Genomic DNA, 19704 nt, shown 5'->3' on the forward strand with positions numbered 1-19704 from the left:
AGACCTGTTGGCTTGACCGAAATTCACAATGCTTTTAATTTGAAAGCTGGTGTTTCCTCCCAAGTCACAGACTTCAAATTCCCTTCTCCCTCTATACACCTCACCCCTGCACTAGTCTCATTTTATATATCCGGTCTGAGGAAGGACTGCATTTCACACCTAATTAAAAGCGATCGTATGGCCTGCTGTTTCCTTTCTTGTTCCTTTTCCCTTGTGCACAGGCAGCATTTTATTCTCATGCTAAGGCCTATCCCTGGACACCCGCGGTGGAAGGGCCAGGCAGGAGCTGGATTCCTACAAGATAGAGAGCCGGGCCCTCTATCACCTACTTCACTACAAGCAGATTTCCCTCCACTACTCACTCCTGCGTCCGCCCCATCCATATTGTGCTCACTCACAGAACACAATCACTTAGAATGCAGGATTGCTTTCAGTAATAGAATTACGCACATGTTTCTAGCGAATTGCCGTTACAGGCTGAGTCTATATTTTCACTCCAGTGGAAAGGAGGTAGGTTGTTACTTTAAAACACACAGAGAACTATTTTTATCACCTTTTTCATTTTGCTCCATCAGTTCTATGTTCACACCACTGTGGGGTTTTTCTGGAGGGTGAGGTGGCGTCCCCAAATACACATAATCTTTGTAAAGTTGTATGGTTTTGTAGAGTTTAGGGTTTTTTCTTTTTTTTTTTTTTGAATAGCCCAAATGCCTATTCAGTGCCAATCTAGGAAAGAATGGAGTGAGCATTTTCACACCATTCCTCCCTATACAGTCCCTGAATAACCATCTAATCAAGATTTGTTTTCAATGGGGAACAAATCTTCTACAGTAGAGTATTTCAGATTTATTCCATTGGAATCTATACATTAATGCCCATTGGATGAAAAGGACGTGTTTCACAAAAGCCTGGACATTGCCTCGCTGTGGCAGAAACTTTTTCCCACTGTATTAGTGTTAAAAATAAAAGAAAGCCTGGGAAAGGAATTGCTTTAGCATTGTGTGCTGGAAGAACGAGGCGCGCTTGAATGGACAGGCAGGGTCCCCCATGGCCTCTGTACCCGTGTCAGCAAAACCAATTCAGCCTTTCATGGCTGCTCACTGCAGTGGACGACCCGTGTGCTCAGGGAGGTGTTTAAAATTGTCTATAAAAATCCAACTAGGCTTGTCAGATCAGGTTAGATATGTGTGCAGGTTTGAGTCTGTGGTTTTTAAGGAAGTTGGTGACAACAGTACTGCAATAATCATAACTCAGACTACTTAACAGACAAATTTTTTGTAATTTTCTCTGTGGGGTTACCTGATTGTTTAGATAGATTTGACCAGTTGGGCAAAATTCAAACAAACAGTTTGAATTTTTCTCATGAGCTTCTGTGTATTGTGTCTGTGCGTGTGTATGTGTGTGTGTGACATGAGGGCTTTTGCTGTTGACCATTTCCATCTCTAAAGCAACCTCCATGACCACTTTCACTGTCTTTGTCTTTTCTTCTATGAGAATTAGGATCCCACAGGATCTTCTATGTCCTGAGAGTTAGGATGGCCCTAGGTCTTTGAGCAATCCAGGTTTCGGTCCTCAGCCATCCAGTGTGATGCAGCGAAAAAAGCATCAAGGGGCATGGGTTCTACTCCCAACCCTGCCACTTACTAGGTGTGTAAAGCTTTGGGCAAATCATTTAGACACTTTGAGTGCCTCAACTTCCTCTTACATCAAATAGTAATCACAGGACCTGTCCTGAAAACATATAGGGTTGTTGTGAGGGGTAAATGAGATGTTCCATGTGAAAGAGTTTGTACACTGTGAAACACTACATGGGTATTAATTATTATGATAATTGTAATAGAGCTGCTTCCCAGAATTATCAGAAAGAAGACAACTCTTTGTCATAGATGACATCTCCAGTGATATAGTTGTGACTGGTGCTATGAGCAAATGTGTGTTTAAAGAACGTTTTCACCTGTGTGGAAAAAAATTTTTAATAAATCCATCCTGCTCAGAGATGGTGATTTTATCAGAGACTTAGCCATTTTTAGGGCTTGCTGTTTTACTTAAAGGAAAGAGACCTGGGTGGTAGTACAACTGTATATAGAAAATTCTACATGTTAGTGCCAGGACGAGTTGTATCTCTTGTGTTGTTCTTAAAAAAAGATGTTCTCTGGTAGGTGACTGAGGCTGTACCGAAGTCCAAGGCCCGGAAACATGAAAGCCCTGCTAACTCATGGATAGGGGTCGAAGCAGCTGGAGGGCATACTGGGCATGCCTTTTCACACAGCTTGACAGCAGACCCAGGGACACCTAAGGGCCAGACTTCATTCAGGGGCAAGGAATGCAATATCGTGAAGCGGAGAAGAGTGTGAGCTCTAGAACCAGGCTACTGGGTTCAAACGCCTGCTCTATCACCAATTGCCTATGTGGCCTTGAGCAAATTTCTTAATTTCTTTGGCCTCAGTTTCCTCATTTGAAAAATGAGGATGATACTACTACCTGCACCATAGGGTTGTTGTGAGGATTAAATGAAATAATATATATAAAGTAGTTAAAACTTAAAACGTAGTAAGCTCTAAAAGAAAATATGTGCTCTTATTATCATGGTGCACATGCATGGGGGACTCAGCAAGAACTTGGAATTTGTCTGCTGACTTCCTGAATATTCGTTCCTGGGTTATTGGAGCTTTCCTCTGGGGCCCTATTTTGTGTTGGTATAGTTATAGAGGATTCACCATGATTCTTTAATCTGGCAAAGAGAATTTGTTTTACATAAGCAAAAAAAAAAAGTAGAAACAGTAGCCTGATGAAATATTTTAGGCATGTAACAGACCTGATGGAAGTTGGAACAAGAAGGAATTCTCTTATGTAAAATTTCGTGCGAATCGTAACAAAGTGAACATAGGGCCTATAGGCATTTATTAAGTTAAGTGGATATATGTGGGGCTGAATTACTAAATGTAAAGATGGGAACAAAGGAAATGAGTTCTAAAAGGGCGCGGTCACACCGACTAAGCTCAGACAGCTGGAGGAGCTTGAGTGATGCAGGTAGAAAATCTAGCTGAGCTCAGACTTCCCTGAGCAGGTCCTCTCCCCTGAGGCAGAGGAGAAAGAAGCCGAGGAGGTGCGCCTTCCTCCCGTCTATGGCCCATTACCTCCAGGGTTACTTCTAACAAGACAGGGATCTGGGTCACCAGCCAACAATCAGTACTTGGGCCACCTGGTTTTGAAAGCGCACTTACTTGGCCTCTCTCAAGCTGCCTGTTCAGTTGTGAAGGCAAGAATGGGGAATCTGACTGAAGGATGGTTGGGAGAGAGAGGTGAGGTAGAAAAACAGGAAAGCCCTAAGACTTAGTGTTATAGCCACCTGTTTTCTTTCTCAATCTGTGATCCAAATGTTACCAACATTATCCTTTGTCTGCACAGCTTGGGGTATAAGGGTGGCTTTGGGTCAGGCTACCCACAGCCTCCACATAGCTGACTGTTGCCTTCCTACTGGGAGCTGTTTGATGCGTCCCTCTAACAAGCACATAGAGCACCCATTACCTAGGGTGAGCACACATCTTACTCCTGGTTTACTCCTGCCATCCTAACCTATTATTAACAGTGCTCCCTTCACTCTCAAAGGTGCCCAGTTTGAATGATAAATATGATCACCTGGTGCTCTCTAGTCTCCCAGATCAACACTGCCGTCTCTGGCCCTTTTAACATTCCTTCTTCATTAAGCTTCGGAAAACTCAGAAAACCACCGTATCACATCTAAGCACCCTAGAGAATACTCAAACAGGTTGTCAGAGACGACAACAAGAGTACAGACAAAAAGATACAGAAGGCAGCGGGCAAGTGCCCCTGTAGCTAGCAGATTGCATTCTAGAGCCCGTCTCTCAACTGGAAAACATGGCAGCCGCTGTTTGGTGGACATCTTGGTGTGGGTTGAATTTTCCAAGAATTTTTGCATACATGGTGTGGATTTAGGGAATATGCCATATAAATTAATACAAAGGAAATTTATTTTTTAACTGTGAATATTGGTTGCAGTCTATTCATAAAATAAGGAAGTTTAGTAAATTTTGAAATAACATGTAAATTTCAGATAAAATGTAAGCTTTCCCAAAGGACTTGGGCTTAGGCCTGTCTAAAGTGGAAGCAGAGTGTTCCATGAGAATAAATATTCCATTTGCCTTCCAGTTCTTATTTGCTGAAGTTGTAGGAATAGCTGGCAAATGACCCATCTGTTTATTAGGCTTCTCTACTTCAACTGACAATCCTGGCTGAAGCTCTAGGGGATTAATATGGATTCAATACCTAAAATAGCTGGCACATTGTTGGGACAAAATTCAAGGCCTTGTTCCCATAGGACATCATACTCACAGCTTGACTGGGGTGCAGAGCCTGTCCACCTTGCCACACAGCCTGCTTGTATCTGCAAGGGGGATGCTTCTAAGAGCCATGAGATTTACCCATCTGAAACTTGGGTGTTAGGAATGCAGTCAGCTACCTCTCACCAACTCCCTGTTTTGTGTCTCTATTGCTGTGCAGGTGACATCAGTTGCAAGGGGATGACCGAGCGCATTCACAGCATCAACCTTCACAACTTCAGCAATTCCGTGCTCGAGACCCTCAACGAGCAGCGCAACCGTGGCCACTTCTGTGACGTGACGGTACGCATCCACGGGAGCATGCTGCGGGCACACCGCTGCGTGCTGGCAGCCGGCAGCCCCTTCTTCCAAGATAAGCTGCTGCTGGGCTACAGCGACATCGAGATCCCGTCTGTGGTGTCAGTGCAGTCGGTGCAAAAGCTCATTGACTTCATGTACAGCGGCGTGCTGCGCGTCTCGCAGTCGGAAGCCCTGCAGATCCTCACGGCCGCCAGCATCCTGCAGATCAAAACCGTCATCGATGAGTGCACGCGCATCGTGTCACAGAACGTGGGTGATGTGTTCCCCGGGATCCAGGACTCAGGCCAAGACACGCCGCGGGGCACTCCCGAGTCAGGCACATCGGGCCAGAGCAGCGACACGGAGTCAGGCTACCTGCAGAGCCACCCGCAGCACAGCGTGGACAGGATCTACTCAGCGCTCTATGCGTGCTCCATGCAGAACGGCAGCGGCGAGCGCTCCTTCTACAGCGGGGCGGTGGTCAGCCACCACGAGACTGCGCTTGGCCTACCCCGCGACCACCACATGGAAGACCCCAGCTGGATCACGCGCATCCACGAGCGTTCACAGCAGATGGAGCGCTACCTGTCCACCACCCCTGAGACCACGCACTGCCGCAAGCAGCCCCGGCCCGTGCGCATCCAGACCCTAGTGGGCAACATCCACATCAAGCAGGAGATGGAGGACGATTACGACTACTATGGGCAGCAAAGGGTGCAGATCCTGGAGCGCAACGAATCCGAGGAGTGCACGGAAGACACCGACCAGGCCGAGGGCACCGAGAGTGAGCCCAAGGGCGAGAGCTTCGACTCGGGCGTCAGCTCCTCCATAGGCACAGAGCCCGACTCGGTGGAGCAGCAGTTTGGGCCCGGGGCGGCGCGAGATGGCCAGGCTGAAGCTGCCCAACCAGAGCAGGCTCCGGAAGCCCCTGCCGAGGGCGGCCCGCAGCCACACCAACTAGAGACAGGTGCCTCCTCCCCGGAAAGAAGCAACGAAGTGGACATGGACAACACGGTCATCACTGTCAGCAACAGCTCGGACAAGAGCGTCCTGCAGCAGCCTTCGGTCAACACGTCCATCGGGCAGCCATTGCCAAGCACCCAGCTCTACTTACGCCAGACAGAAACCCTCACCAGCAACTTGAGGATGCCTCTGACCTTGACCAGCAACACGCAGGTCATTGGCACAGCCGGCAACACCTACCTGCCGGCCCTCTTCACTACCCAGCCCGCGGGCAGTGGCCCCAAGCCTTTCCTCTTCAGCCTGCCACAGCCCCTGGCAGGCCAGCAGACCCAGTTTGTGACAGTGTCCCAGCCCGGCCTGTCGACCTTTACTGCACAGCTGCCAGCGCCACAGCCCCTGGCCCCATCTGCCAGCCACAGCACAGCCAGCGGGCAGGGCGAAAAAAAGCCTTATGAGTGCACTCTCTGCAACAAGACTTTCACCGCCAAACAGAACTACGTCAAGCACATGTTCGTCCACACAGGTGAGTGCCAGGCCCCTGGAGGCCTGGCAGCAGGGCAAGGGTGTGCGAGGTCTGTGGGCAGGGAGGGCAGGCCAGCAGTAGAAGGAAAGGTGTGGAGTCATCTTTCAGATTTTAAGGAGACCCCACTGTAAGCCATCTTGTAGAAGCCCCAACTGTGCCCCCATCATAGGAACAAAGAGCTCTGCCACCAAAAGACAGAAGCAGAAACCCTTTATGGAGAAGGGCCAAATGGGAAAGCCTGATAAAGAATTTGTAGGCACAATGTCCCTTAAATACAGTAAACTTTGTAATACATTCTTTGATCCTAGGTGTTTAGAAGTGGAAAAGTCCTTAGAGATCATATACTCCAGTCACCTCATTTTACAGATTGAAGTCATATCAGCAGGGATGAGGGTTTGGGTGTATAGTATGTTCTATACGAACCATCAGGTTGAAGAGGCCACAACAAGGTTGATGCAAGCTTAAGCTACATTTGTGGTCCCTGAAATGAGGAAGAGTGAGAGACTGACATTATTTTCTGTTGCTTAGTCTCTATTTTCCACATATAGAGACCACAGTCTGTTCTAGATACTATCCTTTAAAGGGACGATAGACTAACTGGGACACACTCAGAGGAGTATGCTTAGGATGGGGAATGGACAGGAAGCCATGGCATCTGAGTCATGGTGGAAGATCCTGGGGATGTTCAGCCTGAGAAGAGAAGACTCAGGGCATCATGTGAGCCGTATTTATGTATTTGAGCTTCAGGGCCGCATAACATTTTAGCCAAGCTGGAGCTCTGGAGCCAGAATGCCTGGGTTTGAGTTCAGACTTAGCCAGCACGGAACTTTGCACCTTGGCAAAATCACTTGCCCTTTCTCTACTTCACTTTCCTTGTCTATATACTGGGGATAATAGTGATACATCTTTCTTATAGTGCCACTCTGAGGATTAAATGAATTAATATATGTGAACTTCTTAAAACAATTCCTGACACATAATAATCGCCCTATAAATGGTAACTATTGTTAGCACTATTAGCATTATTTAAATGGTTGGGAGAGAAGAGACTTTAAGCTTCTTCTGTTTGGCTCCAAAAGGTAGAATAGGACCAATGATTGGAAGCTATAAGGAGATTCTTTCAATTAAATAAAAGACAGTCAGAGCTGCTCTAAGATGGGATAGACTGCCTCCAAGGGAGTGAGTTCCTATAATTAGAGATGTTCAAGGAGCGAATGGGTGATGATTTCCTAGGAATGTTGTAGAGGGGATTCAATCGTCAGGTGAGTAGTTGAACGAGGTGGTGCTTCATCCCTGGATTCTATGATGCTGGAGCTAAGATCTGACCTCTCAGCCAGCGCTGTTTCCTAGCTCCATAATGGGACAGAGACAGAAGTGAGAACTCCACAGATGCTCTTGCATATAAGTGACCACATATGTGATATGATTTCACATAGATTCTCTTGTACCTAAAAATACCTTCCCCAATGACGATCACTGTATTTGAAATTCTTATTGTGAGAGTTACTCTTCTGGTAAATCTCTGGTTCCTGAATGCCCCTGTTAAATGACAGATAAGTTGCCGGGGAAAGTTATATACTTAAATTATAATACATGAAAACAAATTAGTTCCTCGAAGCAACGTTGTTTCTTACATACATAACCTAGCAGGTATCTAGGGAATAGAACATAAAGCAGATAAATTTAAATTGGGAAATAGAAGGAAGGGAGAGCAACAGACACGGGGACAAGGTACCGAACAGGGAAGTGAACAATTGAAATAGCACATTTCTTAAACCAGACTTTGTCTTTCTTGAAGTTCAGCTTAAGTTAGGACATTGTATAAATCCATGTACATGCCTTTATGCAAATCAGTTGTTCTTAAAGATGACAGTTTTCACACTTTCGAATAAATGGTAGTGACTCTACTGAATTTAGGGGGAAAATCAGGTAGTGGTGGGTCACTAAGTTTGATTGGAGTAAATGTAAATGCACTAACACCTGGAGATCAATCAAGGGAACCTTCCTATGTGGTATAGGTAACATCATTATTTGGTAAATTAATCAGATAGTAATATTTTTATTTATGTGGCAATTTATGATTTACAGAGTGCTTTCACATAGTTTATGACCTTTCCTCCTGTGAAAAGCTGTCTTACAAACTATCGTATTGAGGATTAGGGGAAAAAGGGACCATTTGTGGAAGTGTCTTCTTAGCCCAAGTTGACTTTGCTGGTCTGGATCCATCAACGTTTCTACTCTCCCCTTCTGCACGTCTCTTCCAGTACACCTAGTGAATATAAAATTCACACATTCTGTTAGATTACATATTGAAATAGGCTTTAAATTTGCAACATAAAATTTTTAGTGTAGTACTAAAAATTATCTTTCTGGCGTATAAACACATTTATCCAATGGATTCACCAAAGGATTGTGTGGTTAACCCAAATAACTAGATTTGCCCGTGAGAAAACCAGCAATGGGTTTGCAGATTTAGACAAAGTAGATACAAAAGCTGCAAGTAAAGTTATTTTATAAATCCAAGTTATGCTCAAAGTGTAGCTTTCAGATCTCAAGTAAACTACGAAGGTCCTAAGTAAATTATGAAGGTTTTGTATAACATGGCCACATCTGGGAACAATTAATAATGTGCATATGTCACTCAAGCGCCTCATTTAAAAGAAGCAACACTCTTCCCTTTCACCCCAGAATTATTTGGCAGTGGCAGTTTAGAAGGGCTATCTGTCTGTTAAGGCTTATTTCTGACTGAAGGAGTCCAAAGTTTGAAAACAATTGGTCTACATTTCCAAAAGGCAAGACAGCCTGGACATATGGAAGTAATTCAGGACCTGGATTCACTGTGGCCCACATTTCAAAACAAAATTCTCTCCAATTTCTTGGGAAAATATCAAAAAAGTGGGGCCTCCAAACTTTACAGGAGCTCAGTGGAAATGATAAAAATCCAGAGCAAAAAGTCCAAATGTTAGTCTAAAAACATTCTAGAGAGTACTGGGGATGCTTGGAAAAGTAGGGATGGATTTAGTATTCTTCCTATAATCTAACCGAAAAGAATCCTACCAAGAAAAAGTAGTTTGACAGAGCTAAAAGGAAAGAAATTTGAGTTCTTGGCATCACAAAATACTATGCAGAGTAACTAGCTTTGCATTTCAGTAACTCCAAGGTTTAATGTAAGTGGTACTAGCTTTCAACAACTGCGGAGAATCAATTCTGAGATCTGGATTCCAAATAAAATTCTGTGTAGCTCTATGTTAGTGATCCACATATTCATAGACAGGAAGTGTCTGAGACAAATAAGTAGTCCATCATATTGACTTTGGAGCTAAGCTACCTTAGAAAACCAAGGAAGCCCTGGTTATAAAGCATGTTCCATAATGGTTATAACACTAAAGCTTACAGTAGGGACATAAATGAAAGATGATCATACTGGAATTAGATTATTTGGATTCAGTTTTGGTTCCTCTAATTGGCTGTGTGGCCTTAAGCAAGTCACTTAATTTCATAACCCTCAATTTCTTTGAGTTTAAAATGGAAATAATAATTTTCCTGCCTTTCGAGTAGCTGTAAAGATATGGTTCATGTGAGAGCTAAAAGGCCAAGAACTACTTAATCTTAAAAAAAAAAAAAATCATCATTATTACCTTAGCCCCCACCACCCAGAGACCCTGAGTTTCTTTGCTCTGTCTCCCACGTCTGAATCATAGCATCTTGATGCGCTTCCTTTCTCTGTGGAATTTTAATACTGAAGCAATAGGATACTCTTTGGGTTTCCCTTGAACTCCCTTCATAATATGAATTTCTTTTTTCCTTTTTAATCATTCTTTTAAGAGTAAAAGATAATTTCTCACCTAACTACTATATCCACTGAAACAAACCACAGTAGGACTTCATCTCTTCTAGGAGTTTCTCAAGTTCACTTTACTGAAGCTTCACAAAAGTTGTGAGGAAGGAAACCAAGAGTTAAGGACATATTTGAAGCAAGAGAATTAGAGGAAAAACAAAGATAACACAAACCATCCTGTCATGGCACAAAGCAGGGCTCCTCTTTGCCCCCTCACCTTAAGAGAAAAAAACACAAATCACAGGAATGGGAGTGGAAGGGAAAGACAGAGGACATAGAAGGACAAGCCTTGGTGTCGATGCAGACCTGGAGGGCAAGAGGGAACATTCAAAGATAACCCGGGAGCAGTGGTTCCCAAAGTGTGATCCTCACAACAGTAGCGTGCGAATCCTCAGGCCCATCCCAGACCTGAACCCGAAACTCTGAGGATGGAACCCAGCAATCTGGGTTGTAATAAGCCCTGATTCACACTAAGTTGGGACACTTCCCTAGAGGCCCTGAGTGATGAGGAGGAGGATGGGATCGGGCTGCTTTTGATGCATGCCATTGTTCTCCAAAATTCTACTCATAAGAATCGATGTGTTTAGAAAAGGTAAACCAGAGTTGTGGATACCAGCTTGATTTTCTAGTGGATGAATTGCGTTATGGAAGCAACTGTCTCGCATATGAGAGGCGAGTGGAGTCTCTCAAACTGCGTAGGTACCCTGGCAAATGTATCCCTTCTGGCACCAACAGTACTGACTTGTATGTGGGTCTCTTTCCACCTTCCCAATAGAATGTAAACTCGATGAAAGCAGGAACAATCAGATATGTGTATAGGTAGATATAGGTATAAAGATATATGTGTCTAATGCTTCAATATACCCAGCATGATACCTTACACATAATAAACATTCAATAAATATTTGATCAATGAATTAATCAAATCCTTCTTTAGTGACGTCTAACCACTTCCAAAAGGATGAGTGGTCTATTTCCACAGTTGTTATTTATTTATTGTACAATGTAGCTCCATAGAAGTAATGCAAAAATACTCTGCGTATTTACATATTAAATACTTTCTCCAAGAATCTCAACATGTTTCAGGTACCACGTTCTGTTTGTTCTTATCTTGCTGTGTATAACAAAAGAGCACACATATGACCAATCAGGATGGCAATTGGGGTATTTATTTGCCACTGGTATAGGATTGCCAGATTTAGCAAACAAAAATATAGGATGCTCAGTTAAATTTGAATTTTGGATAAACAACAAGTATATTTTTAGTCTAAGTATGTCCCATGCAATGTTTGTGACTTGCTTGTACTAAAAAATTATTCACTGTTTATCTGAAATTCAGATTTCACTGGGTTAAATGCGTTTTATCTGGCAATGCTATCCAGCTGGTAACTGGAACTTTCTTAGAATATGCAATCTTAAGACTTTCAGCTTTAAATCTATGGCTAGCATATGTAGTTGCTTAACAAATATTTGTTGAGTGAGTAGGTGAATGAATGTTCAAAAATGTGAGAATGCTTTCCAGGAGAATTGATTCAAGGCACTTTTCCATAACTGCATTATTTTCTCAGCAAGACTTCAATTTTTTAATCTTTTCTTCTTTTTCTTTGTTCATTTGCTAGAGAATATATTGTATCTGTGTTCCTACTTGTCTTTTCTTCACCAACAAATGGTAGATGTTTGGAGCTTTTCCTGAATCATCTTATCAACAGTCCATTCCTTGGTGACTGTTTTTAGCCCATTAGTGTCCTCTGCTATGTGATCATTTTGTTTGTTACTTTGAGAAGCTCAGCCTTTCAGCCGTGAATTTGATATGAATAGATATAGCAATAATATTGGTATAACAATGTCATCAGTAGGGCAATAATACTCAGATCAAGATAATAACGTGATAATCTTCATATAGAGCTTGGGCTAGGAACTATATCAAGCCAGCAGAGTAATAAGTACCAGGTTTGAAGTGTGAAAGCCTTGGTTTTACCGCTTTCTAGCTGAGAGACTTTAGGTAAGTTCCCTGATCAATCTGAGCCTCAGTTTTTTGCCACAAGATACAGATCTTAATAGTACTTACCTTACATGGTTGCTCTGGGAATCAAATAACGTAATTTATGTGAAAGCACTTTATAAAATCATCAAAGCCATTTAGGAACATATATGTTATGTGTTAGAGCAACATCTTACATTTTGCAGCATAATCCAGACAGCAAGAAATTGTTAACAGGGGAGAGAAGAGATAATCTGGCTGGGCTGGTGTCATACTCTCAGCTGTTACTGACTTGTTGAGTGACCTTCAGCATGTTATAATACATCTCTAATGAAGATACCATCTTCTGGGGATTTTAATATCTACCCTACTCATTAATTTGTAAGAAAAATCAAGTAATTTGGATGAAGTTCCCTGAAATCTTCAAAACTCTGCTTAGCACCAAAATATTTTTGTTGTCACCAAAGCCCCAGATGTTTTGTGAATATAGTGTGTCCCCACTGGGCACTGCCCCCTAGAGAGCCTCACCGTCCCAGCTGTCACCTGGATTGCACCCCAGGAAGTGGAGAGAAAGCCAGGCAGGCGGTCACACCAACTGTATGTCAGGTGTGGAGGCCCTCCTTCAACTAGACTTGGTGGAAAGCACACTCTGCAGCCAGTGAAAGCCCTGTGTGGTTCCATCTGAGCACACTTTCATTGTTGTCACTGAAGCTTTTTCATTTTCTCTTCCAATCTTGATTTTCCCCATTCAGAGGACCTGTAGTTTTAAGACCTCTTCTTCTTTCCTCACCAGTAGCCACCTTCCCTGCCCGTACCCCCTCTTCCTTCCCTGCTGCCTGCTCTCTCCCCAAGCGCCTGGTCTTGGTTTTCTGACACCTCACTGTCCTCACCTGAACAGGAGGGTATTGTGCTAGAGCGGATGTTGGAGAGGCCAAGAGAACGGGACAGAGAGGTGAGAAACTCTGCTTCTGAAAAACGTCCTAGTAACAGCATTCACTGTCCTTTCTGCAGCCCAGGAGAAGCCTGGTTAGAATGAGAAAGAATCAGCAGAATAAATGGATTCTTGCTGAGCCCCCAATAAAGAGATCACTGTTCAGATTTGGGGTGGCTCAGTCCACTAGGATATCTTTTACTTGAACTTTGGGCAGACCCTGTGCATCTACTAACTTGGCAGTATCTTTCTTCAGTGCTGTTCCACAGGGAGTTGAAAAGTGGCTCTTTAGAGAACAGGCATCCAAAAATGGAGAAAAGTCTGTGCCTTCACTACTCTCCCACCCTTGGGATGGTAAAGGACACCGCCTCCCTGTCTGGTTTCTGTCTGGCTTCCAACCTCCAGAGCTCAGTTGTTGTTTGCTATAAAATCTTCTGTCTGTGCCGCTTGCTGACATTTTATTCATAGTTCCACTTCGTTCCATTAGCATATAACTGAGAGGAGACTCTACCTTTAACTCTGAATTGCATAACTGCAATACAATCACTTGCTTTATTGATTATCTGAAACAATTGCTTTTAAATCTCGAGTTGGCTTCCTCTCGGGACCAAGTCCTTTCTCATATGGTTTCATTTATCACCAGTTCCTTTGTGCTGAAGGAAACAGTTGAATTTTTTCTTGAAATGGTCACATCCTCTGTGCTAAGTGCTTTATCTCTTTAGTTTTCAAAATACCTTCACGAGACGGGTACTTACTGCCTTATTCTCAAGTTAGAGATAAGGAAACTGAGGCTTAGAGAGGTTAAGTATCATGCCCAAATCACTCAGCCAAGGAAACGGAATTCCTATCTGACTCCTGCATCCGTATAGCCCCAAGATGGATCATTGCAAAGTGAAAGGCCTTATGTGAGCTTCCCCCAGCGTTGTAATTCTAGTGTCTGCTTTGTACTTTGTATTTCTGTCTAACACATCAGACTTGCCATTCCCGGCCACAGATTGAGACCAGGGAAGTCATTCACTACCGCTCATCGTAACTCTTCAGTTCTCCACATTGAGAGCAACCGTCAGCAGAGCACATCGATTTCATGTATAATGTTGAAAGCCCTTTGGGGATTATTATAAGTAATATGCAGGAAAATAACAGGAAAGAAAAATATTAACTTACTACTGAGTGACACTGTTTCGAATCTATACGTAAAGAAATGAAAGTTGTGGACACTTGATTAATCTGAAAATACACCCCATTTGGTAAGACCATTCCTGAAACGCTTATGCGCCATCAGCACAGCACCTTAACAATTACAGAGAGCACTTTCCTTTAAGGGGCTCCCAAGGGCTTTGCAAACATTTTTCCTCGTTAACTCTCACACCATTTTTCTGTGGCAGGGAAGAGAACAGGATACTTTGTCCTATTTAAAATGTGGGACTGCTGATGCGTGGAGCAATTTAAGCAGGTTGCCCACAGGCCGAGCACTGACAAGGCCGGGACCAGAGGCCTCAGGGGTCGTGGGCCACGGCAGGCAGAAGGCCACAATATCTGCAAATGGCTATGGCAAGTACCCACAGCAAGGGAAACAAAGCCAGAGAGATGAAAACAACTTAGCAAGCCCAGGGTCGCAGGGATAATTAATGGTCAAACCCATACTACTTGCATACAAACAACATACATATATACCCTGTGGAGGAAAGATGACAACTGTGAGGAGAATGTGAAAGGAAAAAGCCTTCATCAGTGACCTCGCCTAGAGGAAAAATACACTGTAAGAAGGTGAAAGTTTCCAACAGCAAGAGCATTTTACATAAACAAAGTTTCAACTTCTTAGCAGCTAAAATACCGCCTGGAACTTAAGAGGGCGCACGTCCCATTAAAGGTGAGCGGTGGGCACGTTTCCTTGGCCGGCAGATCGCAGCCTCTAAGTGTAGTGAAGGCACAAAGATGGCAGAGACCAGCTTGAGTTCCAAGCTTATTTACGGCTGCCGGAAATGTTCCAACTAAAAATAACAGGCGTGACTGTCTCTCTTAGGGAATGTCTCATTTCAAAAAAGTGTACCTGCGTGAACAGCATGCATGGACGGAACTCTTCATTTAGGGACGAGGCTTCCCTGAATGCCCCCCTTTTAGCCTAAAAGTGAAATTCTTCTCTTCTGACCCTGTGATCCTATGGATCATAGTGTCCCACCAGTGAGAATCAAGGGAAAGGAAATCAGAAGCGAGTTGAGAGGAGAGGAAGCTGGGCCAAAATGTTTGTGACTGACTAAAGGAAAAAAAGTTCAAAGATCAATGAAACTGATTCAGATATTTGTGGAGCAATTCCTGAACGAAACAGTCATTTCTTATGATCGTGTGCTTTCAAACATATCCTTTTATGTCTACAAACACAATGAAAAAGCTTTCTGATGAGATAAAGTTTCATGAAACAGATCATGAACATAAAGCACAAACACTGAGCCTGGCACAGAGTCAGCACTCACAACGTGGTGATTGTTTTCACTGCCATGATTACCATGACACATCAAACTTCTTCTGTTTCATAAAGGGAAAAGTGGAAACACAGTCAAGGCACATATTTGAAATGGAAGTTAACTCAGATTTAAGAAATAGATTTCGTACCCTGATGCATAGTCCAGATGTTGAAATATTACCCGAGAGAGTTTCAAAGGCTTTGGGGTTTAGGCTGGGAGAGATGGAAACACCTTAATGCGGTTCGTCTCACCTGTCAAGAGCTGAGAACAAACAGCACCAACAAAAACAAGTCTCTGTTTATCCAAAGAGAGGTCACAGGTCCATGGACGTTACTTATAGAAGAATTCCTCATGCGGTCATTCAATGACAGTATTCTTACTTACCTTGCTGATTTTAACAAGCTTGATTGTTTGGTTTCTAAGCAAACAACAAACCAAAGCAGTAAACTGAGGAGAAAAAAGGGTTTCGGCCAACAGACTAAGAGCAAAGAAAGAGAAAACTATTTTAAAAATTGACCCAGGAGTTCAAAAAAAACATATGGAACCATTTAATGGTAGGGAGAGTGGAGGAGGGGTAATAAGAATATCATGCAAGTATTCCCACCATTCCTGGTGGTCTGCAAAGTGATTTCATATGCATTTTATGTCAACACCAACCCAGTGAGGTAAGTTGGACCCTGTCCCTCAGAGGCATTTGGAGATTTGTCAGAGTGTTGTGCCTGGGTTCAACCAGGACCACTTGACTCTGAGATCACCATGTTGTCCACCACTGACCCAACCTCCACACTTGACAACGTCAAGGGCAGCTCAGTGCAGTCAAGATGGAGCAGCCAATCAACTCAAGTTACATTTTAGGAAGATTTCTGTCTAGAATAGATAAAATCGAAAGCGTAGCTCTTCAAAATGACTTATTCCTATGTTGGCCAATATTTTCCAAACTTATGATGAAGGCATGAGCGCATTAACTAGACAGAATACTGAAAATGGAGACTGTCCCCAAAGAGCCAAGCTGTAAGACCACCATCCTTAGTTCCCAAACATTCTAGAGAACCTTATGTCTCCAAAGATCTTTCCTCTCTCTTTTTTCTTATATTTGTTTGATAATGTTAATGGAAAACACAGTTAAATCCCCTAATGATGACACTGAAAATGACCCCCTTAAAGGAACCGTCCGTCTTCTCCACAGAATGCGCTTTGAAGACTTTTAGTGGGGAATATCTTGTAGCTTTTCAAGAGAGCCATTTTCTGGCATGGAGAAAAGGAAAACTAGACTGTCCTGGCATCACCTGAAAGTAAGATTTCTGAGGGGCCAGCCCAGTGGCATAGTGGTTGAGTTGACGTGCTCTGCTTTGGCAGCCCATGTTCCCGGGTTTGGATCCCAGATGCAGACCTACACACCGCTCATCAAACCATGCTGTGGCGGTGTCCCACATACAATAAAATGGGGGAAGATAGACACAGATGTTAGCTCAGGCACAGTTCCTCAAGCAGAAAGAGACAGATTGGCAACAGATCTTAGCTCAGGGCTGATCTTCCTCACCAAAAAAAAGAAAGGAAGAAAAACAGTAAGATTTCTGAGAACAGAGAGGCAAGGAAAGACTGGATATTTCTAATCAAGGGTGATCCATGAACCAATCAGATTTTTTTTTTAATTTTTTTGTTTTTGTTTTTTGTTGTCTTGTTTTTCTGTCTCTCATTCTCCCTCTCTCACTCTGTCCCGCTCTGTCCTACATGCTGTCTCTTCCTGCATCAACAGGTGAGAAGCCCCACCAATGCAGCATCTGTTGGCGCTCCTTCTCCTTAAAGGATTACCTTATCAAGCACATGGTGACACACACGGGAGTGAGGGCATACCAGTGTAGTATCTGCAACAAGCGCTTCACCCAGAAGAGCTCTCTCAACGTGCACATGCGCCTCCACCGGGGGGAGAAGTCCTATGAGTGCTACATCTGCAAAAAGAAGTTCTCCCACAAGACCCTCCTGGAGCGACACGTGGCCCTGCACAGTGCCAGCAACGGGACCCCTCCCGCGGGCACACCCCCAGGTGCCCGAGCTGGCCCCCCAGGCGTGGTGGCCTGCACGGAGGGGACCACTTACGTCTGCTCCGTCTGTCCAGCAAAGTTTGACCAAATCGAGCAGTTCAACGACCACATGAGGATGCACGTGTCTGACGGATAAGTAGTATCTTTCTCTTTTTCTTATGAACAAAACAAAACAACAAAAAAGAAACAAACAAACAAAAAAAGCTATGGCACTAGAATTTAAGAAATGTTTCGGTTTCGTTTTTACTTTCTGTTTTCGTTTTCGTTTCGTTTCATTTTGTACTACATGAAGAACTGTTTTTTGCCTGCTGGTACATTACATTTCCGGAGGCTCGGGTGAATGGTAGTTTTCCCAGCCTCCCTCGGATGGTGGCCTTAAGGCCTGGTAGTGCTTCAAGAGGTCCACTGGTTGGATCTCTAGCTACTGGCCTCTAAATACAACCCTTCTTTACAAAAAAATCTTTAAAAAAAAAAAGTAAAAAAAAAAAAAAAATTTTTTTTTTCACTTGTGAAGAGCACTACAAAAATATATAACAAAATCTAAAAGGCCTACTGTCTTTAAGTACACCGCTTGCAGTGTTTCAGTGGACATTTTCACAATTCTGGCCGCTTGGACTTCACAGTAACCAGTCAAAACTGTGGAATATCACTTCTGGTTGAAAACCCAGAGGGAAGGCCCTGCAGTTTTCCACCTCCCACGTTGTCTGATTTCATAAAAGGGCTGTGGGGGTGGGAAGGGGCAGTGGGTTCCGAGGTGTGGGAAAGGCAAATGGCAGGCTTGTCCCCCAGGTTCTGCTTGGGTCCACACACCCTGGCCCACCTCCTCCATATCCCCCCTTTCAGCAGAAGCCAGGAAGACTTGGACAAGCATCAAGCAACAGTGGCTATCGTATTTATTCAGTGTCTTCGCTGAGCCACCGCCTCAGCACAATCAAGAGGGACTTTCATGAAAGGCAGGAATGCAGATAAAATAAAGATATCAGAGGTTTGCACCTGTGTTTCTAGGTACAAGAGAAGGATTATTTCCAACAATCTTTGCAAAAAACAAACAAACAAAAAAGTGTCAGGATATATTCTTGTGGAAGAGAAAAAGAAAGAGAAATGGAGGGTGGGGGGAATAATAAAAAGTTCTTGAGGCTTTTTTAATTCAAAATTTTATAGAGGGGCAAAAGTGACGTTTACCAGATAGAATGCTGATTTTTTTAATATATTTACGACAGTATTTGTGTAAAAAAAAAAACAAAAAAAAGTGAGATTGTTAAAAGTAATTTTTTTTTCTTCATCTTGGTTTTACATACACTGCCACCGATCCCTTCTCTTTTATTTTATTTCACACACGTATATATATTTTTTGGTAAGTCAAGACTGTTAAGGTTAGCGATACTGCTTCCAGGTAGAAAGAATAAAAAGGCAACTAAAGTTATATTTGAAAGAGAGGAAGGATATTTTCTTCATATTTTTTTTAATTTTTCTTAATTTTTATTATTTTAAGTATTGCCTGGGTTGATGAGGGCCGCTGTGGCCAGCCCATCCCTGCTGTAATTTGAACTGCTGCTTGTATTTTGATATGTAGTTCTTTGACTTTTAGCAAGCTTAAGTTGCTCCACTGAATATTTTTTTCAGCTGATCCATCTAGAATTCTGTTCTTTTTCGTGGGAGGGACTTTGTCTTTTAGAAACAGATTTCTTGCTTCTCTGAAAGTTCATGAGATCTTATGAGTCTAGAATTTCTGTTGACTTTACTTTTTTTCTTTGATGAAACACTAGTAGTCCGGAGGTCTTGACCGATGGATTCTTTCCTTTTGTGGTCAGCTGGGAGGAGGGGTTCACAAAACTCTGCCATACCTCCACTCCCGTCACAACTACAGAGAGCAGCGTTAGCAGAAGCCTGTTACAGATCAGGATGCCTTGATGCCAAAATTACTTTCTTCCGTTCAGATATCACCTTCTGACTATTTCCACCATGGTTGAGAGGGCTAAATAAGATGATCATTCTTTAGATGATTTATTAATCCTTGCTTTTTGGAAAGGTTTCAAAGAAATTAACGAAAATTTCCCAGATGCCAACATCCATCTTTCAAAAGACGGCCAATCCATTGCATCATCCTAGATGCCACTCTCTCTTCCTAGTTGGAATTTCTCTCCTCGGTCCTGATCAAGGTATCGTAATAGAGATTTTTCCATTAGAGACAGTGTCTTGAAGGGATTCCAACTCAAATATAGGAATTCTTAAACCTAATGAAAACTCCAAAGGTGATTTCGTTGCTGGGCAGATTTTAACACACTTCAGGGGAAAAGTAAATCTTTAAATAAAGCAGAAACACC

General features: G+C 43.1%; 1 protein-coding gene across 50 annotated transcripts in view; it reads left to right on the forward strand.

Moving 5' to 3' along the window:
- ZBTB20 (zinc finger and BTB domain containing 20) overlaps positions 1–17907 on the forward strand; it is a 746634-nt gene extending 728727 nt beyond the window's left edge. For all 50 annotated transcript variants that reach the window (XM_070243773.1, XM_070243799.1, XM_070243783.1 and 47 more), the window contains 2 exons: positions 4522–6126; positions 17095–17907. In XM_070243773.1, the coding sequence (XP_070099874.1) occupies positions 4522–6126; positions 17095–17516 (2027 nt within the window). In that variant the 3' untranslated portion in view covers positions 17517–17907. The remainder of the gene's footprint in view (positions 1–4521; positions 6127–17094) is intronic.
- The last annotated feature ends 1797 nt before the right edge of the window (positions 17908–19704 follow it).

Source organism: Equus caballus, chromosome 19 (genome assembly GCF_041296265.1).
Source record: "Equus caballus isolate H_3958 breed thoroughbred chromosome 19, TB-T2T, whole genome shotgun sequence".
Classification (NCBI taxonomy): domain Eukaryota; kingdom Metazoa; phylum Chordata; class Mammalia; order Perissodactyla; family Equidae; genus Equus; species Equus caballus.